General features: G+C 41.5%; 1 protein-coding gene across 3 annotated transcripts in view; it reads right to left on the bottom strand.

The window, feature by feature from the left end:
• The window catches only part of LOC126442621 (F-box/LRR-repeat protein fbxl-1-like), a 136,628-nt gene that overhangs the window by 71,506 nt on the left and 40,406 nt on the right, over nt 1-24,716 (bottom strand). The window contains exon 2 of one of the 3 annotated variants that reach the window (XM_050090708.1): nt 3,403-3,710. The exons of the other annotated variants lie outside the window; for them this stretch is intronic. Coding sequence (XP_049946665.1) covers nt 3,403-3,710 — 308 coding nt within the window. The remainder of the gene's footprint in view (nt 1-3,402; nt 3,711-24,716) is intronic. 3 annotated transcript variants of the gene reach the window in all.

The raw sequence follows: 24,716 nt of genomic DNA, 5'->3' as shown, positions 1-24,716 counted from the left end.
AAATACCTTAGTATGGGGGTATGCTGGAATGGTAGAGTGGTGACTCTGAAGCTTAACGATGTTGCTTACTTAGCCTCATAATTGTGTGACACACTACTGATCCTCGTGTTAGCACATTGACGAGATATCTCTGAGGAAGACGGAGGTGAAAAATTGGCTCAGTCAGTCACCCAACACTCCCTATTCCAGTGCTGTCACCCTATCAGGGAACAGGCCTTCTGTGAAAGCAGCCACGCCATTTACCAGCTCTGTTGCAACCGCTCCACAGCTTTTCATATCAGTACGACTACCAGCCAGCTGTCCACCGGGAGGAACGGCCACTGCCAAACTGTGGCCAAGAGCGAAGTGGACCGCCCAGGGACATGGCGTGCAGCTGAACATAATTTGCTCGATTTCGACGCCTGCATCGTTACCCGGGGCATCTGGGTCCTCCCATTCACTACCAGCCTTTCCGAACTGTGCTCCTGTAACTATCCCAAACTCAACCTACAGTAACATACTGTTCCTGCACTCTGTATCCGACAGTTTCCACTCCCCTACATTCTGTTATCTCCTCTCCATTCCCATCTCCCACCTTCCTTGTTTGCTATTCTCTGCCATTACACCTGCCCACGTTTCCTCGCTCCTCTCCTCGTTTGCTCCTTGTTTTCCCTACCTACCTGTCCCACGACCTCCTAACGCCGCACTCGTCAGCATTCGAGTCCCCACTCACTCCGCTAGGCAGCATTTGTCTCTCTCTGCACTCGTACACTACCGCCCCTTCCCCTTCCTTGCCCCTCCAGATTGTCGCTCGTATCCCACATCGCAGCCGCATTCCGGCCCGAGAAACTGAAGTCGGTGGTCGTGTCTGCGTGAGGTATGCTTTCTTGTACGTACGAATGGCACGTGTCTCTCTTTTACTGATGATGGCTGTGGCTGAAAGCTTTATATAAATGTCTTTAAATTGTGCTCGTCTGTAACTAAATATGTCTTCTTTACGGTAAATAGCAATCTGTCTTTTTCTACATTGTCGATATTCCTACCCGGAGTTTCCATTACAACAAATCTTCTCGAGAGAGAAAAGCTCGTATCCAAAAATCGATAGGGATCTAGATATCACCATTCCGGTGAAACTCGGCTCGTCCTCTTCTCACACGATGTCCTGCAAACTGTAAATCGAGGGCAACAGGCAGACTGCAAATTCCTAGATCTGCAGGAAGCATTCGACACGGTGCCAAACAGCAGACCGTTAATGAAGGTTCGAGCTCGTAGAATAGGTTCTCAGATAAGTAAGCGTCTCTAAGAGTGTTTACGTAATAGAAAAGTTAGTTAGTTCATTTCGTGTTCCACGGATCATTTTTGCATGATAAATCGTAATCGTCAAACGAGTCTTATTTGATGTTCGCAGTGCAAATTAATTTGTAAATATGGCTATATGCTGAACATTTATAAGTTTTTTTTATTATGTATTAAATATACAGATGTGAGTTAGTAATTCTTACCCACAACATTTTACATGTTACAATAATGGAAATTCTTGTACAGAACAGGAGTTGTCAAGTAGAAAGTTTTTTAATTTGTTTTCAAATTTTACTTGGCTGCCTGTCAGACATTTTATGTCCTTGTGTAAGTGATCAAAAATGTTAGTTGCAGCACTGTGCACCCCTTTTTGTGCAAAAGACAACCTTAATGTGGAGTGATGAATGTCATTTCTCCTTCTCCTATTGTAATTTTGTACATCATTGCTCCTTTCAAACTGTAGTGTATTATTTACAACAAACTTCATGAGGGGATAAATACACTGGGAAGCAGTAGTCAGAACTCCTTAAACAGATGTCTACAAGTTGATCACAGGTGAGCAACACATATTATTCTTACAGCCCTTTTTGAGTTATGATGACTTTCTTTTTTAAAGATGAGTTATCCCAGAAAATTATTTCATATGACGTTGTAGAATTAAAATATACAAAATGTCAGCTTACTGTTTTGTCTTTCCGTGGGATTTTCAATGTTTCTAAGCGCAAATGTGGGTGAACTAAGTTGTTTCAGGAATTCCAAAATTTGTTTTTTCCAATTTAAATCCTCATCAATGAGGACAGTGAATGTTCCTCACAGAGAAAGTAACCATCAGGATTTCCCCAGGGAAGTGTGCTAGGACCACTCTTGTCCTCTGTACATCTATTTACACAAATGACCAGACAGATAGGGTGAACAGCAACAATTTTCTGACAATCTCAGTCGGTCCGTTGCAATTAGGGGACATCGGCTAGTATGTACTTTTCAATGTCAATAAACCTTACCGACAGCTGTACACTTTAAGATATTTTATTTTATTTTGAAAGCAACCAGTTTCGGCAATTCGTGTTCGTGTTGCCATCTTCAGGCCCCGTACGCTATACAATAAGTTCTGCACGGTTCACAGAAGAGTTTCTGTGAAGTCTGGAAGGTAGGAGACGAGGTAATGGCAGAACTGAGGCTGTGAGGATGGCTCATGAGTCGTGCTCGGGTAGCTCAGACGGTAGAGCACTTGCCCGAGTTCGTGTCTCTGTCTGGCACACAGTTTTAATCTGCCAGGAAGTTTCATACAATAAGTTCATTGACACTGAAAATTTTCTGATGCTGTAGTTTATGGAAAGTGTCATCTTTGAGTGATTGTAGGAAGATTCAGGACGTCTTAGACAGAGTTTCTATTTTATGAGATGGATGGCAGCTTGCTCTAAATGTGGGGAAATGTAAGTTAATAAAAATGACTACGAAAAACAATTCTGTAATGTCTGAATACAGTATTAGTGGTGTGTGGCCTGACAGAACATCTAGGCATAATGTAGCAAAGTGATAGGAAATGGAATGAGTGTGTAAAGAGAAGGCAAGTGGTTGACTTTAGTTCTTTGGGAGAATTTTATGGAAATGTAGCTTAGCTATAAAGAAGTCTGCAAATAGAATACTTGTGTTTTGAATGCTGCTCAAGTGTTTGGAATCCATACCAGATTGGATTAAAGGAATACATGCAATTATTTCAGATTTGAAATCTGTTACAGGTTTGATCAACGCGTATCGCAGAAATACTCTGAGAACTGAAATCCGAATGCCTGTAGGGAAGAAAATATCATTTTTGTGAAGCACTATTGAGAATATTTAGATAACTGTCATTTGTGACAGACTGCAGAACGATTCTACAGCAAGCGACATACGTATCACATAATGACCACAAAGGTAAGGTAAGAGAAATCGGCACTGGTACAGAGGAGAACAGATAGCCACTTTTCAGCTTGCTCCATTTACAAGTGTAGCAGGAAAGATAGTGACTAGAGGTGGTAAAAGGTATCCTCCGCCACGCACCGTACACTGGCTCGTGGAGTATTTTACGTCTGTGTGAATTTAGGTGACGTACCAGAACGCGGAGAAAGATGCCGACAGACTCACCTCTTCCCCGCCATGGTCCAGCGCACGGTGGCAGAAGTGAGTGTGTCCCTCTTGGCCTTCACGAAGTACTCGACGTCCTCCAGTGGGTGGTAGTCACAGCTGAGGTTTATCTCCCGCAACTTCGAGCAGGTGTCTGCCAGGAAGCGCAGCACCACGGGCCCCGCACCTCTCCGATTCTCGAACACTTCCAGGCTCTGCAAGTGTTCCAGGCGCGACACCAACTCCGCGTACTGTCGGTCGGCCAGTAAGTTGTTGGCGATTATCAGCTTCTCTATCTTCGGACACTTCTCAAATATGTACTTCAGGAGCTGCAGGGAGAACAAATTGCAGTGTATTTGTTAGTACATCAGTATTTTCCATAGATTACATCTCATTATGGGATGTAACTATTCATTTACTATTGTCATATTTCATACACTGAAACCAACCTTCTCAATACCAGTATTGCTATTAATATTCTCTACGAATTTATACAGCTGCATTCTCGTTAATGTGAAAATGAGTGTAAGAACACCATCTACATCCACACTCAGCAAACCGCAGTGAAGTTGGAGCGTGCCGGGACATGTATCATGTATTAGTGCCACTTAAAGTTCATGTCACAACTGGATGAACCGGTTTTGAAACATTTCCTCACCCAGTAGATAGTGCGCAGTGTTCTCGACCTACCTTGCTTTGCTTATTCAATATTGTCTTCCCGGTAGCTGCGTCTGTCTCACCTAAATCACACTGAAATTAAGAAGCCAGGATCCTAGGTTAAGTTTTCCAAAATCAAAAGTCAAGATCGTATTCACTGTAGAACATTTATGTCAACCACAGTGTGATTTATTTGTTATCACTCGCACACACAATATTCATGTGACCAGGCCTCTTACACTTAATCGTCAAGTTAATATATCATACTTTATAATTTCCCAGGGTTAAAATGATCCTTTCTAATTGGTTTTGAAGTTAACTATAGGGTTTTATTACTTAAATAACATGAGTGAGCTGTATCAATTTAAATACAGGGAACTAACTTATGCATCCGCCGTGGGAATTCCTGACTTATAACCATGGCACCTCTTGAACAATAATTTTTACATATTCAAATTTACTTAATTCTTAATTAATGCACTTACAAAGTTGAGACTGGAGTCATTTTACGAAGAAAATATAGGTAGCAAAAGTATCAAAACAGATCTCGGAATTATACAGTAGTTTGGTCCCAATTGGCACTTAAAGTCATACAGGCTGCAGATTTCAAGTCTTAATATCTATTTAATTAATAGACTTTAGGTTAATTTAAACACTTTGCTGGAATCAGTAAAATTTAGGCTTTCTTTTGGATGCAGTCTTCTAGCTGAATTCGATCTATTAGCTCACTCGAATTTTATTTAATATGTATTGCACAATATATGTCATTGTTCATAACTGTTAATATGATGCATTTCCAATAAAACTAATTAGCTCATTACTTTCAGAATGGACATTAGAATGTACTGAAATAATAGATTTTACAAGGGGAATTTTATTTAAACTATTTCTGAATTCTGTACGATGAGGCTGAACGTCACAGAATCTGTAGTCGGAATCTGAGTAGTGAAAATGAAAAAAAATACAAGTTCATTGCTTAACTAAGTTACTAAAGCTGTGTAAAACCAAAACAGGATATCAGTGGGCAACCCTGCTTCATTACAAAGTGAGTGGAAGAGGGGATGACCCACTGTGTCATCTATTAGGGTTTCTTTCCATTCCATTCATGTACGGAGCACAGGAAGAATGATTGTTTGAATGCCCCTCTGCATGCTGTAAATAACCTTCTCTTGTTCTCACAATCCTTATGTGAGCAATATATATAAGGGGATGTAGTATATTTATAGAATTATCATTACAAGCATGTTCTTGAAGATTTTAACAGGCTTTCTCAAGATATATGTAAACTATACGAGTTGGTCGACGTTCAGAAGCAGTCGGAAATTACCACGACTACTGACAAACGATTGACAGCTGCTGCGAATTGGTGTGTCGGAAGAACTCCCGAGAGTCGTGTACCTGTGATACCTCTACCAGAGGTACCTCTTCTCCTGTGGATCCTGCCTCCTCTGCAGAAAGTACAGGATCTGTCATTACCTGTCCAACTGACTTTGCGTGGCTTGTACAGGGCGGACGGTGACCGAGGAGGACTCAGACTGTCGTACCGATCCCCCTAACTGACAAGTTCGAAGTGCCGTCTTTCACTGAAACTGAGCCAGTGGGACCCACTACACCTGCTGTGGGGAAACCTGTTTTGTCCAGTGTCGGGAGGAAGCAAACGCAAAAGGGTAGGGGTCAATTAATCATCAGCACTTTGAATGTACGGTGAATGGTGGTATCCCTCAGGGAAATGGCAGCAAGGGACGGGAAAGAACATCAGGTGCACTCAGTGCCTGGGGGGGGGCCTCATTCAACATGTTGAACGGGCTGTTCCAGGAGTCATTGAAAGAATAAGTTGCAGCCAACTACAGACTGTGGCACACATTGGAACAAATGATGTCTGTCGTCTGGGCTCTGAAATCATTCTTGTGTCATTCCGACAACTGGCAGAGAAGGTTGAGAGGACCAGCATTGTGCGTGGAGTTTCAATGAAGCTCACAATTTGCAGCATTGTCCCCGGAAGTGATGGTGGCCCTTTGGTTATGAGTAGAGTGGAAGGACTGAACCAGAGAATTCAAAAGTTGTGTGACAAACTAGGCTACAACTTCCTGGACTTGCACCATAGGGTTGAGAACTGTAGGGACTCCCTAAGTAGGTCAGGCATGCACTACACATCAGAGGTAACTCACTGTGTGTGGGATTCACACAAGGGTTTCTCAGGTTAGGCGACTCTCCATCCAATCCAGATAACAATAGATGTAGGAAACCCAGAAGTATCAGTGTAAGATCGAAAGAAATGTCTCCCACAGGTGAGAGTATTGAAATCCTAATGGTTAACTGTACAATACAAGAAGAATGGGCAGCTTTGAGAGATGAAATAGTGGAGGCAGCAGAGGATCAAGTAGGTAAAAATATGAGGGCTAGCAGAAATCCTTGGGTAACTCAGCAGTTATTGAATTTAACTGATGAAAGAAGAAAATATAAAAATGCCATAAATGAAGCAGGCAAAAAGAAATACGAACATCTCAAAAATGAGATCGACAGGGAGGGCAAAATGCTTATGCAGGGATGGCTAGAGGTCAACTGTAAAGATGAGCGCAGATGGAAAACCAGCCCTAAGCAAAGAAGGAAATGCAGAAAGGTGGAAGGAGTATATTGAGGGTCTATACAAGGGTAATGTACTTGAGGGTAATATTATGGAAATGCAAGATGACGTAGATGAAAACGAAATGGGAGATATGATACGGCTGAAGAATTTGACAGAGTATTGAAAGACCTAAGTCAAAACAAGGCCTGGGAAGTAGACAACACTCCACAACACTCAGCCATGTGAGAGCCTGTCATGGCAAAACTCTTCCATCTGGTCAGAAAGATGTACGAGACAGGTGAAATACCCTTAGACTTCAAGAAGAATACAATAATTTCAATCCCAAAGAAAGCAGGTGTTGATAGATGTGAAAATTACCAAACTATCGGTTTAATACGTCACGGTTGCAAAATACTAACACGAATTTTTTGCAGACGAATGGAAGAACTGGTAGAAGCCGAGTCACCGAAGATCAATTTGGATTCTGTAGAAATGTTGAAAAATGTGAGGCAATACTGGCCCTACAACTTGGAAGATGGGTTAAGGAAAGGCAAACCTATGTTTCTTGCTTTTGTAAACTCAGAAAAAGCTTTTGACAATGTTGACTGGAATAATCTTGTTCAAATACTGAAGGTAGCAGGTGTTATTTACAGGGAGTGAAAAACTATTTACAACTTGTACAGAAACCAGATTGCAATTATAAGAGTCAAAGGGCATGAAAGGGAAGCAGCAGTTGAGAAGGGAGTGAGACAGGGTTGTAGCCTATCCCTGATATTATTCAATCTGTATATTGAGCAAGCAGTAAAGGAAACAAAAGAAAATTTGGAGAAAGAATTAAAATTTATGGAGAAGAAATAAAACCTTTGAGGTTTGCCGATGACATTGTAATTCTCTCAAAGACAGCAAAGGACCTGGAAGAGCAGCTGAACAGAATGGACAATGTCTTGAAAGAAGGAAATGAGATTAATGTTGTAAGGGATCTGTGATGCCATGAACACAGATACTAGTATCCGACACCCAGGTCAATAGTAGACAGGAGTCGATTGTCGAGCGCTGCAGGAGGCAGTGAGAGGAGTGTCGAGTGAGCGGCAGTACTGAGAAGATGGGCAAGAAGGGTGGTCGAGCCGAGTATGGTGTCAATGGCGGATGTGCCGAATGAGGAGTAAATTGTAAATTCACGGAAGTGTAACAAATGAGCGCATCCCCATTATCGTTGTGGGGTTGACCCTCATCAATACCGATTTGTGAGTGATATAAAACCGAAAGTGACAAGTGCCGAATTTTGTGTTTCGCATGAACCGCGTCTGCCAGTAACGACCGTCGATTGCAGTGAGGATTGTTGTGAATGTTAACCATCATCATTGTGTGTGACAAAGTACTTAAAAATCAGCAACCAATAACAGATATAACCGTAATTAAGCGTGTAAGGCGAAGGTAGCCACTGCCTCAGAATTTGCACGCAGGTTGCAGGCTGAGCTGTCTATTTGTAGCATCGTACCCAGGGTCGATCGTGGTCCTCCGGTTTGGAGCAGAGTGGAAGATCTAAACCAGAGGCTCAGACGGCTCTGTGGCAGTATCGGATGCAAATTTCACGACCTCCGCTATCGGGTGCAGAATTTTAAGGTTCCCATTAATAGGTCAGGCGTGCACTAAAGTGCGCGTCATTTACGACGGCAGGCAAGTTTAGGTTCTTTCTGCGCATCTGACGTCACAAAACACAGTCAGCCGATGAACAGAGAACGACGTTGCCAGAACTCGACTGCAGTGCAGAGCACGGATGAGTGTCTTAAGTTTTAGAAACGTTCAGTCATATATAAAGTAATCGAACAAAAGCAAAGTCTTGATAGCAGACTTTTTTTTATAGAAAGTTTGGAAAAAGCATTCTTTATACCAACTGCTTCATATTCTATTAATTAATTAAGCCAAACAAGCAATAAGCCTCCTAACTCAGGTGATAGCAAGGAAAGGTGTTTGTATCATTCTCACGAACCGCTTTTTTGCAATAAAGAAAAGCGGTAATTGTTTATTTCCTATTGTACTTCGATGAAACGTGAGCAATTAGTAGTCATACCAACAGTGTTTGTCGGTATTTTGCTTGATATTTTAGAGTACTCCAGGACTTTTGCTAAACGGAATGCGGGGAGCACGTCTCTTAGCAGCGAAAGGGTTAGTGCGGCCGTGGTGGCTTTACTTCATAAACTGCGCGCTCCCGCCTAAACGTAAGTTGGTGCTGCTTCTCTTGGCGTGTACGTCGTTTGCAACTGGCAACGCAGCAATCTCCCGCATCTGGGCGGGCATGCGCAAGCCGCCAAGATAAAAGAATTGAACTATAAATGCAGGATGCGGCTACTAGAGTAGTGGAGTACGTGTGGTGTGCACACAGAGCTGTTTCAGGTTAGAGAACTCCTCCCTTGGGAGCAAAGATGATTTGCATGTCAAATCAACCACAGCAACCACGTAGATTCTTGGTCCTCGCAGATCAGAGATATAAAGATTAATATGATTTTAGTAAACTGCAGGAGCATCCCAGGAAAGGTCCAAGAATTAGTATCGCTTACTGAAGGTGGCATTGCACAGTTAGTATTGGGAACAGAAAGCTGGTTGAAACCAGACATCAGTGACAATGAAATCCTAAGTTCAGACTGGAATGTTTATCCTAGGGATAGGTTAGTCGCCAGTGGTGGCAGCATGCATATTGCAGTAAAAAATTCGATAATATCTAGTGAGGTTACCACGGACTCTGAATGTGAATTAATCTGGGTGAAATTGAGTATCAAATAACGGTCAACAATGGTTATCCAATGCTTTCATAGACTACCTGGGTCAGGATCTGTAGTTGTAGAATGCTTCGGACAGAACCTGCACAATATCATTAGTAATTTTTCTGATTGTGCCGCTGTAATAGGGGGTGACTTCAACTTGCCAGGTATAGATTGGAAGTGTTATGCCATCAAAAGTGGTGCCAGAGACAGAGAATCATGAGCCATTGTCCTGGATGTCTTGCCCTAAAATTACTTTGAGTAGATAGTTAGAGAACCAACTCAAGAGGATAACGTTTTAGACCTCCTGGCAACAAACATACCTGAACTTATAAAATCAGTTAACGCAGAGAAAGGTATCAGTAATCACAAGGCTGTGACAGAATCTATGATGACGGGTCCTACAAGGAATGTTAAGAAAGGTAGGAAGACATATTTGCTCAGCAAGGGTGACAGGATATAAATTTCAGAATATCTCAGCAGTTAGTATCAAATATTCGGTGATGAGGACAAAGATGTGGAGAACAAATGGAAAAAATTCAAAGACATCGTTCAATATGCCCTACACAAGTATGTTATGAGTAATGTTTTAAGAGATGGAAAAGATCCACCATGGTGTAATAGTCATGTTAGAAAAGCACTACATAAACAAAGAGCACTTCAACTCAGATTCAAGAGAAGTAAAAACCTAGGTGACAAACAAAAGCTGAACAAAGCGAAAATGAGTGTAAGGAGAGCAATGAGAGAAGCGTTCAATGATTTTGAAAGTAAGACATTGTCAACAAATCTGAGAAAAAACCCTAAGAGAGGCTGTGTCGCCTGGCCACCAAGAGCTGTTGCACAATGATTTGAATCACGGATCCAGTTATATGGCTCCCTCCGTGTATAGCAATTTTACGACTATGACGTGTGGGGCCTGAAGATGGCATCAATGTAATGCCGAAACTGATAGCACATAGAATTTCATAAAATAAAATAAATTTCTACAATACATACGGCTGTTGGTAAATTATCGCATCAGGAAGTTCATGCCAGCGTCCATAATGGATCAACGAAGACTACGAGATTTTGGTTGTATGTAAAATCAGTAAGTGGGTCAAAATCATTCATTCATTCTCTTGGTGACCACACTGGCACCAAAATGGAAGATAACAAAGAGAAGGCCAAAATACTGAATTCGGTCTTCTGAAGCTGCTTCACCGTGGACTTTCAATCATCGTACGAACATCGAAGTGGCAGATATTGAGATAACTGATCACGGAACTGAAAAGCAGCTACAATAGCTTAATAGTGGAAAGATTTGAGACCCAGATGAGATACCTATAAGATTCTATAAAGATTATGCAAAAGAACTTGCTCCCCTTCTAGCAGTAATTTATTGCAGATCGCTTGAGCAATGAAAAATACCTAACAACTGGAAAAAAGGCAGGTCATTCCCGTTTTTAAGAAAGGCCGTAAGACAGATCCACACAGTTACAGACGTATATCATTGATGTCAATCTGTTGTAGAATTATGGAACATGTTTTATGCTCAAGAATTATGACATTTTTGGAAAATGAACATCTCCTTTATAAAAATCAACATGGATTCCACAAATAGGAATCCTGTGAAACTCAGCCCACTCTATTCCTCCATGAGATCCACAGCACAGTGGACAATGGTGCTCAGGTTGACGCCGTGTTCCTTGATTTCAGTAAGGCATTTGACACCGTCCCTCATTGCCATTTAATGAAAAAAATATGTGGTTACGGAGTATCACATCAGACCTGCAATTGGATTCAAGACATTCTTGCAGACAGAACTCAACATGTTGCTCTTAATGGAACTAAATCGACAGGTGTAAAGGTAATATTCGGAGTACCACAGGGAAGTGTGATAGGACCGTTGCTGTTAACAATATACATAAATGATTTAGAAGAAAGCATCGGAAGCTCTTTAAGGCTATTCGCAGATGACACAGTTGTCTATACCAAAGTAGCAATATCAGAAGATAATAAGAATTTGCAGAACAACCTGTAGAGAATTGATGAATGGAACAGACTCTGGCAGTTGACCCTGAACATAAATAAATGTAACATCTTGCGCATACATAGAAAAAGAAATCCATTACTGTACAGCTACACTATTGATGACAAACACCTTGAGACAGTGTCTGCCATAAAATATCCAAGTGTAACTATCCAGAGTGACCTTAAGTGGAATGACCATATAAAACAGATACTGGGAAAAGCAGACACAAGACTCAGATTCATCGGAAGAATCTTAAGGAAATATAGCTCATTCACAAAAGAAGTGGCTTATAAGGCACTTGTTCATCTGATTCTTGAGTATTGTTCATCTATCTGGGATCCCTATCAGGTAGAACTGGTAGAGAAGATAAAGAAGATCCAACAAAGAGCAGAACATTTCATCACGGGATCTTTTAGCTGGCGAGAGAGCATTACAGAGATGTTATACAAACTCCACTGGTAGATGTTACAAGAGAGGCATTGTGCATCACGGAGAGATTTCCTATTGAAATTTCAGGACAGCACTTTTCAGGAGGAGTCCGACAACATATTACTTCGCCCCGACATACATCCCGTGTATTAACCACGAGGAGAAAATTCAAGAAATTAGAGCCAATACAGAGACTTACCGACAATCAATCTTCCCACACACTATTCAGGAGTGGAACAGGGTTGCAGGGTCAAAAAGTGGTAGTGAAAGTACCCTCCACCACACATCATTAGGTGGCTTGCAGAGTATGATGTAGATGTAGATGAAAGGGTGAAATGCTTAACTCAATTTTCAAATGTTCCTTTACAAAGGAAAACCCAGGAGAATTGCTCCAATTTAATCCTCAAACCACTGGAAAGATGAATTAAATAAGTGTTAGTGTCAATGGTGCTGAGAAACAGCTGAAATTGTTAAAACTAAACAAAGCTCCAGGGCCCAATGGAGTTCCTGTCAGATTCTCTGCTGAATTTGCAGCCAAGTTAACCCCTCTCCTCACTACAATCTATCGTAGATCCTCGAACAAAAAGCCGTGCCGAATTTTTGAAAAAATGGCACAGGTCACACTCATCTACAAGAAGCGTTGTAGAAGTGATGCACGGTTTTTTAAAAAATTGATCATGTGAAAATCCCAATTTGCACTTTTCTCACATGTCATACTGAAAGCTTTGGATCAAGGCAACCAGGTAGACGCAGTGTTTCTCGATTTCCAAAAAGCAATTGTCTTAGTACTGCAATGTCAAAAGTATGATCATATGGGTATCAAATGAAATTTGTGACTGGGTTGAGGACTTTTTGGTAGGGAGAGTGCAGCCTGTTATCTCGGATGGAGAGCCATCATCAGATGTAGAAGTAACTTTGGCTGTGCACCAGGGACCATTGCTGTTCATGTTGTATATTAATGACTTGTAGGCAATATGAATAGTAAAACCAGTCTTTTTGCAGATGATTCAGCTATCTATAATGAAGTACTAATTGAGAGAAACCGCATAAATATTCAGTCAGATCTTGATAAGATTTCAACATGATGCAGAGTATGGCAACTGGCTCTAAATGTTGAGAAATGTAAAATTTTGCACTTCACAAAATGAAAAAAATGTAGTAACCTATGACCAAAATACCAATGAGTCACTGCTGGAATCAGCCATCTCTACAACCAGGTGCTTGTATATGCTTTGTAGGTACATGAAATGGAATAATCACATAGGTTCAGTCATGGATAAAGCACGTAGTAGACTTCAGTTTATTGGTAGAATACTAGGGAAGTGCTATCAGTTTACAACAGAGATTGTTTACAAATCACTCGTGTGACCTATCCTAAAATATTGCTCCAGTGGGTAGGAGCCGTACCAGATAGGACTGACAGGGGATATTAATGTATACAGAGAAGGGGAACACTAATGGTCACAGGTTTTTTAATCTGTGGGAGACTGTAACAAAGATACTGAAGGAACTGAACCAGAAGACTCTTGGAGATAAATGTAAACTATCCCAACAAACTCTGTTAATGATCCCTCAAGAGCTGCCTTTAGATAATTACTCTAGGAATGTACTACAACTCCCTACGTATTGCTCACAGAGGTGGCGCGATGGTACGATTAGAATAATTACTGCACACACAGAGGCATTTAAACAATCATTCTTCCCATGCTCCATACACGAATGTCACAGGAAGAAACCCCAGTAACTGGTAAAACGGGACATACTCTCCGCCGTGTAGCTCACCGTGGTTTGCAGAGTATAGATGCAGATGTAGATGTAGATGAGTCTGTCAATTCAGTATCCGCAGTATATCTGTGACACTCTCTCACGGGTCAGACAAGCCTGTGATCATTTGGGCTGCCTTTCTTTCTATCCTCTGAATATTCCCTATCAGTCTTGTCTGGTATGGGTCTCACACACCTGAGCATTATTCTAGAATGGATTGCAGAAGTGTTTTGCAAGCAATCTCTTTTGTGCACTCATTCTATTTTCTTAGTGTTCTACCAATGAACCAAAGTCTGCCACCTGTTTACCTATGGCAGAGGCTACAAAACAGTTCAGTTCAATTTCCCTACAAATTCTTACATCCAGAGATTTGTACGAGTTGCCTAGTTTGATGCAGCTGTCTGCCTCTTCATCTCTGAATAACCACTCAGCCTACACTTGTTTGAATGTCTTTCCTTCTTTCCTATAATTAAGTTCTGGTCTGCCTCTAAAATATGTAGTCTTACTAACATTCCCTGCCCAAATGACATCAGGCAAACATTCATAATTTTATACTTCACAGCATTTACGTTAGCTTCATCTCAATACATTTGGCAGTGGCCTTGCCATAGTGGTAACATCTGTTCCCACCAGATTACCGAAGTTAAGCACTGTCGGGCCGGGCTAGCACTCGGACAGGTCACCATCCGATCTGCCGACCGCTGTCGCCAAACGGGGTGCACTCGGCCCTCGCGAGGCAAACTGAGGAGCTACTCGATCGAGAAGTGGCAGCTCCGGTCTCTTAAACGTACGTACGGCCGGGAGAGCAGTGTGCTGACCACGTCTCCCTCTGTATCCGGTGACACCTGTGGGCTGAGGACAGCACGGCAGCCGGTTGGTACCGTTGTGCCTTCACGGCCTGTTCGGGCGTAGTTTAGTTTAGTTTCTTTTCGATACATTTACTCAAATGTTTTCTCATTCTCCATTTCATGTGGAGTTTACAATACTGACAGTGTCGTATCATCTTTCTCATCTGATGCAACACCAGGCACCACGATTTTTTAGCTGACAGTCAGCAAAGGTGAGAACACGGCAGCTGTATAGTCAATAAAAAAAAGTTGACGGCTCTGTAACTGTACCGTGTAATTTATATTAAGAAAATTTTTCAGTTATTGCCTATTGCCAGTAGAATTATTCTCCACCTGTTCATCATAGGAAATGATTTGTGAATGTATAATGTAGATTCATAGTGAGTAGTGAGAGGAATTATCACAATTATCACAATTCACAATATCACATTATCTGTAGTGAGAGGAATTATTCACAATTTAAAAAAAAATTGCAACTGGGTATTTTTATTTATTTTGCACAGAGTTTGGGAAGTTATATGGAAAATAAGCATTAAAGACCCATTTAGCCCAAATGGAAGATTGCAATTAGAAACTCAGAGAATGTAATAAGCCTTTTATTACAGCAATGAGTGGTAGTTGTCTTTGACTTAAAAATAAGAACAAATTATTTTACTAAATCCAAGAAAACTGATCTACTAATAGTTTTCTACACTGAGGTGGGTAAACAAAAGAAGGAAGTATTACAACAAAACTATTATATTATTGCGATGAAATGGAGATTTATTATGGTGTACAGAGTTTCCTCATATTCCTTCAAAGTCCGCTTCATATAGCAGGCACCAGTAACTGAAAAGTATTTTGAACTTCAGTCCAAGTAAAGCATTATAATCAAATATACTTCCCTTCACCACCAAATTAATTACTCCTCAATGCCGCAGATTGTGCTGTATCGAGCTACTCCTTCCTTTAGCCATATTGTGCCAGGGAGTTATTTTCCCCCCAATTTATTTATTTATTTATTATCATCCCAATGATCACACTTGTGATATAGGATTTGTCAGGATACATTTCAACAACTATATAATATCTTAACAAAATGTTTTTCTATGCTGAATTCATATAAATCTATCTTATGTTTAATACAATATACAACTAATAAGTGTTTTTATAACATAATTTCTTATGTGCTTAACAGACCTATTCCTTGATGTTGTGATTTCATTTGTCACATTTATGATATCATATATTCTTATACAGTTGAGCAGAGCTATTCACTTATCCTGTAGTGACATTTGTCAAGCATGTGGTTCTTTATATTCTAATACAGTTGAGCCTAGAAATTCACTTACACTGTATCAACATTTGTCAAGCATGTGACTCTTTATAACAGTTTTAAATTTATCCTCATTTTCCAGCTCTTTGATATGTTTTGGTAGTGCATTAAAAAAGTTTGATGCCTTGATTACAAACATGTTTCTGACTTCGGATCCTTGTTACAGCTTGTAAGGGGAGATCTTTACATTGCCGTGTATCGTAATTATGATAGTCTGTATTGGTTTTAATTTTGTCCTGATTTCTTTTGATCATCAACAGAAATTTCAGAATGTATAATTATGGAATTGTTAAAATTTTCAATGCTTTAAAAAGGGGCCTACAATGTGTTTGAGGTGGGCTCTGGCTCATTATCCGAATAGCGCATTTTTGCAATTTGAAAGTCTCATTTAGACGACAATTTATTTTTTCCCAGAATACTATCCCATAGGACACAATGGACTGAAAATAGCCAAAATATACTAATCTGGTACAGTCATTACTACAAACTCTTGAAATTATTCTAAGTACAAAACATGCTGAATTTAGTTTTAGTGCTAAGATCACCAAATGGTGTTTCCAGTTTATCTTCTCATCACTGTGCATACCCAGGAATTTTGCACACTGTACTCAAGTTGTTTGTCCTCCATGGTGGCATTTAGGTCATCATGTTCACTTATTTTTCCATATTGCACATATTTAGTTTTTTTTTTTCATTCACTGTTAGCTTGTTTGCACTAAACCATTTTTGTATATCTTGTAGGACATGGTCCACAGCACTGTGCAATGACTGCTTCATATCACTAACTATTAAACTAGTATCATCAGCAAATAACACGATTCTAGGTTTTCTCTCTGACACCCGGGTATCACTAATGTAAATGAGGAATAGCAAAGGGCCTAATACACTTCCTTGGGGTACTCCTACAGTGACCTCCCTTGGACCTGACCTTAGTTTAATTTTTTGGTTAATATTTGGTGCTGTAATTTCAACTACCTGCATCCTCTTTTCCAGATACGACTCAAACCACTTTTTTACCGGTCCTCTAATACCTATAGCTTCAGGTTTTTCCAAAAGTATGCTGTGGTCAACAGTGTCAAAGGTTTTTGACAGATCTAGATTTAATCCAACTACACTTTTTCCCTCTCTCAATTTACTGATTATTTCTTTTGTGTATTCCAGTACAGCTGTTTCGGTACTTCTCCCAGCTTGAAAACTGTGCTGATTACTGTTTACCAGATTGTGGATATTAAGATTAAGGTTTTACAGATACAAATGAAATATAGAGTCACACATTGAGAAACTTGGGAGAAGTGAGACAGGTCTGTAGTTTTCTATTTTAAGCTTAATTCTCTTTTTCAACAGGGGGACGACTTTAGAAATTTTCAGTTTCTGTGGAAACACTCCCTCAGCCATTGTCACGTTTGCTACGTGCACCAATGGTTTCTCTATTTGATTAGCTGTTTTCTTTGCTATTATTATTGACACCTCAACTACTCCAGCTGACATGTTGGACTTGAGACTTTTAATCATTTTTAAAACTTCCTTTTCGTATGTTGGGACTGCCGTCATACTGCTGGGTGCCTTGGGTGCTGCTCTCCTCATCTGCTCCCCAAAATTCCTGCTTAATGTCTGGGGTATATTTAAAAAGTAATTATTTATATAACTGGGCATGGCATATTTATCTAACATTTTATTCTCCTCATCTTTTAGAATAATTTCCTTATCTTTGATAGGTACCCCAGTTTCCTTTCTCACAATTTCCCATGCTATTTTAGTTTTATTTCTGGACTGTTTTATTTCCATGTCATTACTTATTAACTTTGCATTTGCAATTACTCTGCAGTATATTTTCCTATACGTTTTGACATATTCTATAAAATCAGTATCTGCACACTCCCTCAAATCTGAATTGAGTTTTTTCATTTTTTCACACGATTTATTAATGCCAAGAGTCATCCGAGAACCTGACTTTATGTGTCCATTAGACTTGATTCTGGTCAGTTTCTTTGGGAAACACATATCAAAGTTCATCAGATAATTCGATGAAAATACACTATATGCCTCATCTGTACTTGTTTGTTTCATAACATCTAACCAGTTTTTCTTTTCTAAGATACTTATGAACAGATGACAGCTGTCCACAGAGAAGTTTCTTTTGTAAATATTATTTATACCTTTATCGTCGTTTGACCTTAAAGGGATTTCAATGGTGAGAGCATTGTCGTCAGACAATCCTAAATCTATGTTACCTCTATTTCACAGAGTACCTCTTTGTCAGTTACTCATCTAACCTTCAGCTTTCTTCTGTAGCACCCTATTTCAAAAGGATTTGTTTTACTGTTGTCTGAATTGCTTATCAATCACGTCCCAATTACATACAAGTGTAGACTCCACACGAGTACCTTCAGGAAAGGTCTCCTAACATAAACGTAAACACCGCTCATGGATTAGGCCTTAGACCTGTTCTGGCTGGCCAACTGCTGCCTAAAAGGCACTACGAGGAGCGGTCTACGACGGTGGAACGTGTGATCGGCATGCTGACAATTGCTCCAGCCGTTGTAGCCACCAGATGAATCCTGATGATGCTGTTGCTTCTTAATTTGACCTCACAAGGGCTGAGTGAATACCGTACCATATCTCCCTATCTCAAAAGATATCTGAAGAGGTACCAGGAATTGAACCTGCGACCTCCACACTGAAGGCAGCAACATTAATCGTTTGGTTGCAGAGGTGGACTTTCTGACACTTAAGTTTGAATTTGATGTTAACAGAGTCCTCTTTTTCAGAAATGCTTTTCTTGTTATTGATAACCTGCATTTTACATCCTCTCTAATCCAGCAATTATGTTATTTTGCTACTCAGATAACATAACTCCTCCACTACTTTTAGTGTCCAATTTCCCAATCTAATTCTCTCGCCACAGCCCGTTTTAATTCGACTATATTCTGCTACCCTGTCTTGCTTTTGTCGACGTTCGTCTAATATCCTCTTTTCGAGACATTATCCGTTCTGTTCACCTACTCTTCCGACCCCTCTCCCGACACTAACAGAAATTACAGAGTCATCAGGAAACCTCAAGCTTTTAATTTCTTCTTCCTGAACTTTAATTCCATTTTCAAATTTATTCCCAGTTTCCTTTACTGCTCGCTCAGTGAACAGACTGAACGACACCTGGTTTAGGCTACAACCCCATCTTCCTCGCTTTGCAGCACTGCTTCCCTTTCGTCGGATCCACACGTGACGGGTGTCATGGAATAGCGGGTGCTTAGACAGAGAGCAGATACGATTAGAAGTACGCACAATCACAGTGGCACTGCTGTTTACGTAAATTCGTACAGCATGTCCAAGAGATTCCATTAGACAGAGCCTAATCATTATAAATGATCAAAATACAGAAATGCCACTATAACCTTCACTCGTAGACTACTAGTTGGCTCATTGCAGTGTCTTCTTATCCAGTTCAGCAGTGGTGCTACATACGTGTACGACCAGAGATGTGGCTTCAAGACGGCAGCGGATGCGTTCTGCCTTTCACGGTATCGATACTCTTACATCTGCAGTCTACTTTCTGTACGTGCCATAAATATCCTTTCACTCCCCGTATTTTATGCCAGCTAACTTCAGGGGCAGTATTGCCCTGTGTGTTTCTACATTTCTCTGGAACCCAAACTGACCTTCCTCGAGGCCAGCTTCTACTAGTTTTCCCGTACCTCTGTAAGTGTGATGGCGTGTCAATAAATAAGTTACAAAACAGGCTAGAGGCAATAAAAATCGAAGTAACTTCCTGAAATTTGTTTCACTTTGCTACATATTCACACTGTACATTCAGACACTTATCCCACCTTTTTACAAGCATTCAATAACTGGCAGCAAAGAAGTCTTCCGAGGGTAAGTTGGGACCATAGGGCAACTGTTCAAAGCATTCCCAATTAAATATTGGTAACAGGTCCCGTATTTGTCTTTCTGTACGAGGGCAGGTACTGTCATCTAGAGGAATCACTACATTTGTGGTGAATGGTGTGTCAAGAGTTCCCACACACTCGTGCAGTATGACACGGCATTCGGTGCCTCACCGTGAGGCCGGAATTTCACCAGTACAGCCCTCACGTGTCCCAAAACGTGGTGAGCAGAATCTTGCAGGCTGACGGAATGGCCTTCAGTGTTTTTATTGTCGAGGAGGTAGAATGCTTCCGTTCCGTGGATGGTCGTTTGGTCTCTGGTTGAAAGTGGTGAACCCAAAACTTGACCCCTGCAACAATTTGTGCCACTAAATCCTCTCCTTCCCTCCTTCCTTCCCCAGAGTATCGAATGAGGTGCTGTTGAGAAAAGCCCATTATATTCATTTTGTGCTCCTCAGTCACCATGCTAGGCAACCACTGTGCACAAACTTTATGAAACTTCAGCTGCTCACCCATTATAGTGTAAGCTGTTTGACACGAACAGCCTACAGCACATGCTACGTCACTGATCGCCACATACCACTCGTTACGAATTATCTGCTCCACACACTGCTTCTCGGTTTCAGTTGCAACCACTGCAGGACAGCAAGCACGCTCCCAATCTCTGATGCTTTGCCTTCCCTTTATAAACTCCTGATCCGAGTGAACGCAGATTTCTGTGATAAACAGTTGTCAACATACACGGGACCCATTTCACGATACACTTCCCCTGTGAACAGCCCTTCCACCCACAAGAAATTCTCGACCACATACTATTCTACTCGTGTACACTTCCCTGCAGCCTCTAAATGTGTACACGTGCCACTATCTGCTGGCAAAGTATGTATGCACGATTTAAACACAGTATAAGGTAAACTGATATTTGTGACTTATTCGTTGACTTGTCCTCACGGTGTCAGTATTTTGCAACAATGGTTTAGTAAACCGTTGGTCCAGTAGAATACACAACTGTAAGTACAGCAACTGCCTTCTCTGGAATTGGAATCGTGACACCCTCCTTGAACTCAGAGAGTATTTTGCCTGTTTCATACACCTTACGAGGTCTGTTCAAATAATTCTAGAACTTTGTCCAAAAAATTTGTCTATGCTTACCTTCTATTTCTACACGCTCTCTTTCGAAATACTCTCCACCACAATTGATAACACCGCTCGCAATGTCGTTTCTACATGTGGAAGCAGTCCTGGTACGCCTCTAGACGGATTACGCAAAACGCTGTTTTAAAATCTTCTTTTACGTCGTCTATCATTGCAGATCTTCGTCCTTTCAAAAGGGATTTCAACTTCGAAAATAAAAAAAGTCCACAGAGGCCAGGTCTGGAGAGTACGGAGCATCAGGCAGCACAGTGATTTCATTTTTTGTGCTACAGTCGTGCAGCAACAGGGAGAGATGTGTGGACGCGTTATCGCGAAGCGAGAGCCGTGAACTGTCTCGCCACTTTTCAGGCTGTTTCCTTCTCACATTTTATTGGGCTTCGTAACACGTCCCAATCCTACCATCGGTTAACAGTTTGTCCCTGTGGAACAAATTCGTGATGAAGATGAACTAATCATTCAAAGTCAAAGAAAACTGTCCGCGTCGCTTTGACATTTGATCTGACCTGATGAGCTAGTTTTGGTGTCGGAGAATCCTTCCCGATCCATTGTGAAGATTGAACCTGAGTCTCAACATCATAACTGTAGACCCACATCTCATTACCCGTTATGATACTCTTAAGGACCATCTCATTCTCATTTGTGCGATGCGAGAGCCCTTCACAGGTTGCACGGCGAAGATCTTTCTGGTCTCAACTCACGAGCTGTGGGACGAATTTGCTGGCAACACATAGCACTCCAATATGCTGTGTCAAGATTTCATGACACGGTCCAATTGAAATGTTACATTCTTCCGAAATCTCTCGGACAGTCAGTCTGTCACTGGATCGCACAATTTTGTCGATGTTACCGACACGAGTGTCAGTGGTAGACGTCGGAGGGTGTCCCGAATGAGGGTCATCTCTAACTTCTGTCCAGCCATTTTTAAACTGTGTCAGCCATTTGTAACACAGAGTACGACTTAATCACTCATCACCGTAGGCTTCCTGCATCGTTTGGAGTGTCTCTGCAGATTTTCTTGAGTTTCGTGCACAATTTAATGCAGATGCATTGCTCCTCTAGCTCTTCCATCTCGAAATTCACAAACTGTGCAACACAACATTCTACTAAATGCAGCACTCAACAATAACTAACAGAAATACAACAATGAAACACATTAAACACAAGCATACGCGGATGCCAACCACATTTCACTCTAAATTACAAATGTTCTGGAATATTTTGAACAGACCTTGTACACACACAATGGAATAGTTCTGTCATGGCTGACTCTCCCAAGGATCTCAATAATTCTGAGGGAATGTCATTTTCTCCAGGGGCCTTATTTCAACCTTCAGTGCTCCAACAAATGCTTCTCGCACAATAAGATCCCCCGTCTCATTTTCATTTACTTCATCATCCCTTTGCTTTCAAGTTGATTTCCATTGTAAAGTCCTTCTACACACTCCTTCCACCGTTCAGCTTTCTATTCTTTGCATAGTACTGGCGAGCCACTTGAGCTCATTATATTTGTACAGCTGTTTCTCTTTTCTCCGAAAGTCATTTTAATGCTCCTCTACATGGCATCTATCTTTCCCCACAGTAATGCGTGCTCCTGTAGCCTTGCATTCATCCATTAGCCATTCCTGCTTAGCAATTTTGCACTTTCTGTACAACTGACACACACACACACACACACACACACACACACACACACACACACACACTAATAACCACAAGGGCCTCAAGCAAACCATCATCAAACCGAATATCAGAGACGCCAGTGAGATAGCTTTTTGTGACTGTTCATACATACAACGTGACACAGCCTAAGATTGATGGATGTCAGAAGCATAAATAAATGCTACAGTCTCAATCAATGATGATACACTTTGGCCTCTTATGGTTCTCAGTGGCTCATATAATTTATGGTTGTATAATTTTATCAAGCAGTGTAATATAATTAACACAAATTTCCTTATGTCTCTCAGTAATTCACATACATTTGTAAATTGATTAAACATGTCCTATTTTTTATGTGTAATTTATGCAGTATACTCCTGATTACATGTTCACATGCAAAATTAAATAATTAAATACAAGTACATTCTAAATTATTGAAAATTAGATAAAAATTAAAGAATTTTTTAAATTAAGGAACTTAGTACTATAGAGCAGTACAGGTCATTGTCCTAGGAAGTATTATTATTGATGCTGAAATTTATTGACTGCACGGTACTATGAAATATCAAAAATCAGGTTGTTCTGCAAAATAAAATTTCGTCACAAACACTGACTGTCTATCCTAGCATTTACCCCATCATAAGGCACTACTATTTAACACGATTTGGCAGATTTTGTTTTTATTTTAAATTTGAGGCTACCCTTCCTGGTGCCACAGTCACCAGTTAACGTCAGGGAGGAGAGCTGTGGCTGCCACACGACTATGGATCGTGTAAACTTTGTCCTTTGTGTAACCGTATATTACAGATATTTGTACCGAGTGGAGATTGGGGACCAGCCCAGCATTTCCCTACACGAGTGCAGGAAACCACCTAAAAGCCACACTCGGGCTGACCGAAGTACCAGACCACCGGTTCCCAACCCCTCACGGGACTCGCCACTCTTCGTCGGGTCCGTGCTCGGCTACCGTGAGGCCGCTGCCTTTGCAGCACAGTTTCCCTTCGGTGCTGCACATATATCCTCACACTGTTCTATTTCTTCTCCCTCGGGGAACGTGTCCGGAATGTTTCTGGAAAGGTGTTTTGCATTTTCAGTGGCCAATATCAGAACAGTCTCTGCACTATTTTTCATTTCTTTTTTCTTTCCTTGTTCCCCTTCTCCTATCCTTCCTCCGTTTCGGCGTTCGATGTCCTCCTTTTTTCTTCTTCCTCCCCGTGTTAGGTGTTTGTGAGGTGCAATCTGAAGTGTGAGCAATCGTCTGAGGCAAGTGTGCCCCCTTCCGACGTGTGCCCCCCAGTAGTAAGGAGCACGCCGTCGGAGATGCCGAAAATCGTGGGGGATTTTCTCGCAACGAGCCAATCGTCTTCACCTTCAACGTCTACAAAACATAAACGGAATGAGGCCAATGATTCAAAAGACCCTCCCAGCTGCACCACACTTCCACGTGGTTTCACATATTGAAGACGGTCAGTCACTACGCTAAATCCGTATATTACCCGGAAAGGTGTCGATGCAACTGCTGGCCCTGTGAACTCCTGCTCTCATTTACACAATGTCACTTTGCTTTCGAAGGCTACTTCTGACTCTCCAGCGTGACACTGTTCGCAGCTCCGCTCCTTCGCGGCTATCCCGTCGGTGTCGAGGCCCGCCGAATGCGGAATTCTTCCTGCGGTGTTATTTACACTACACCACTCGACGGTCTGACTGAGGCAGAAATCCGAACATACCTCTCCGATCGGAGTGCCATCGCAGTCTATCGTGTGATGAAAAAGGTAGATGCCTCCTCAGTGCCCGCACGCACTCTGTTTCTCACTTTTGACAGAGTGGTTCTTCTGTCAAAGATCAAAGCAGGTGATGAAGTTATCACAGTCAGACTGTATATTCCAAACCCGACGCACTGCTACCGGTGTCACCGTTACAACCACACCTGAGAGTCCTCTCGACTCCCGGCCAGATGTGTAACCTGCGGTAGTGACACTCACGAGGGCGAGTGCCCACCTCCTTCTCCCCGCTGCAGCGACAGCGCTGACGACCGTGCCAAATCCTCCTGCGATTATCCCGCGTATCTCGACGAGTCGGCTGTCCGGGAGATATGAGTGAAGGAAAAACTGCATTACCCGGCTGCTCGTAAGTTGTCGGCTACTCGTAAACCCCACGTCCTACCGCCTGGCACCTACAGTATCGTTCTCGCTCTACGGAGGACCCGGCCGTGCAGACGTCCGACCTAATATTTAGCACCGCGATTGTGAAATTGCTCGGTGTCCCGGTAGCGTCCCCGTCTCCTCCTCCAG

This window comes from Schistocerca serialis, unplaced genomic scaffold (genome assembly GCF_023864345.2).
Source record: "Schistocerca serialis cubense isolate TAMUIC-IGC-003099 unplaced genomic scaffold, iqSchSeri2.2 HiC_scaffold_1393, whole genome shotgun sequence".
Classification (NCBI taxonomy): Eukaryota; Metazoa; Arthropoda; class Insecta; order Orthoptera; family Acrididae; genus Schistocerca; species Schistocerca serialis.
The sequence above is the reverse complement of the archived record's forward strand: the minus strand, read 5'-3'. Positions and strand labels throughout refer to the sequence as shown.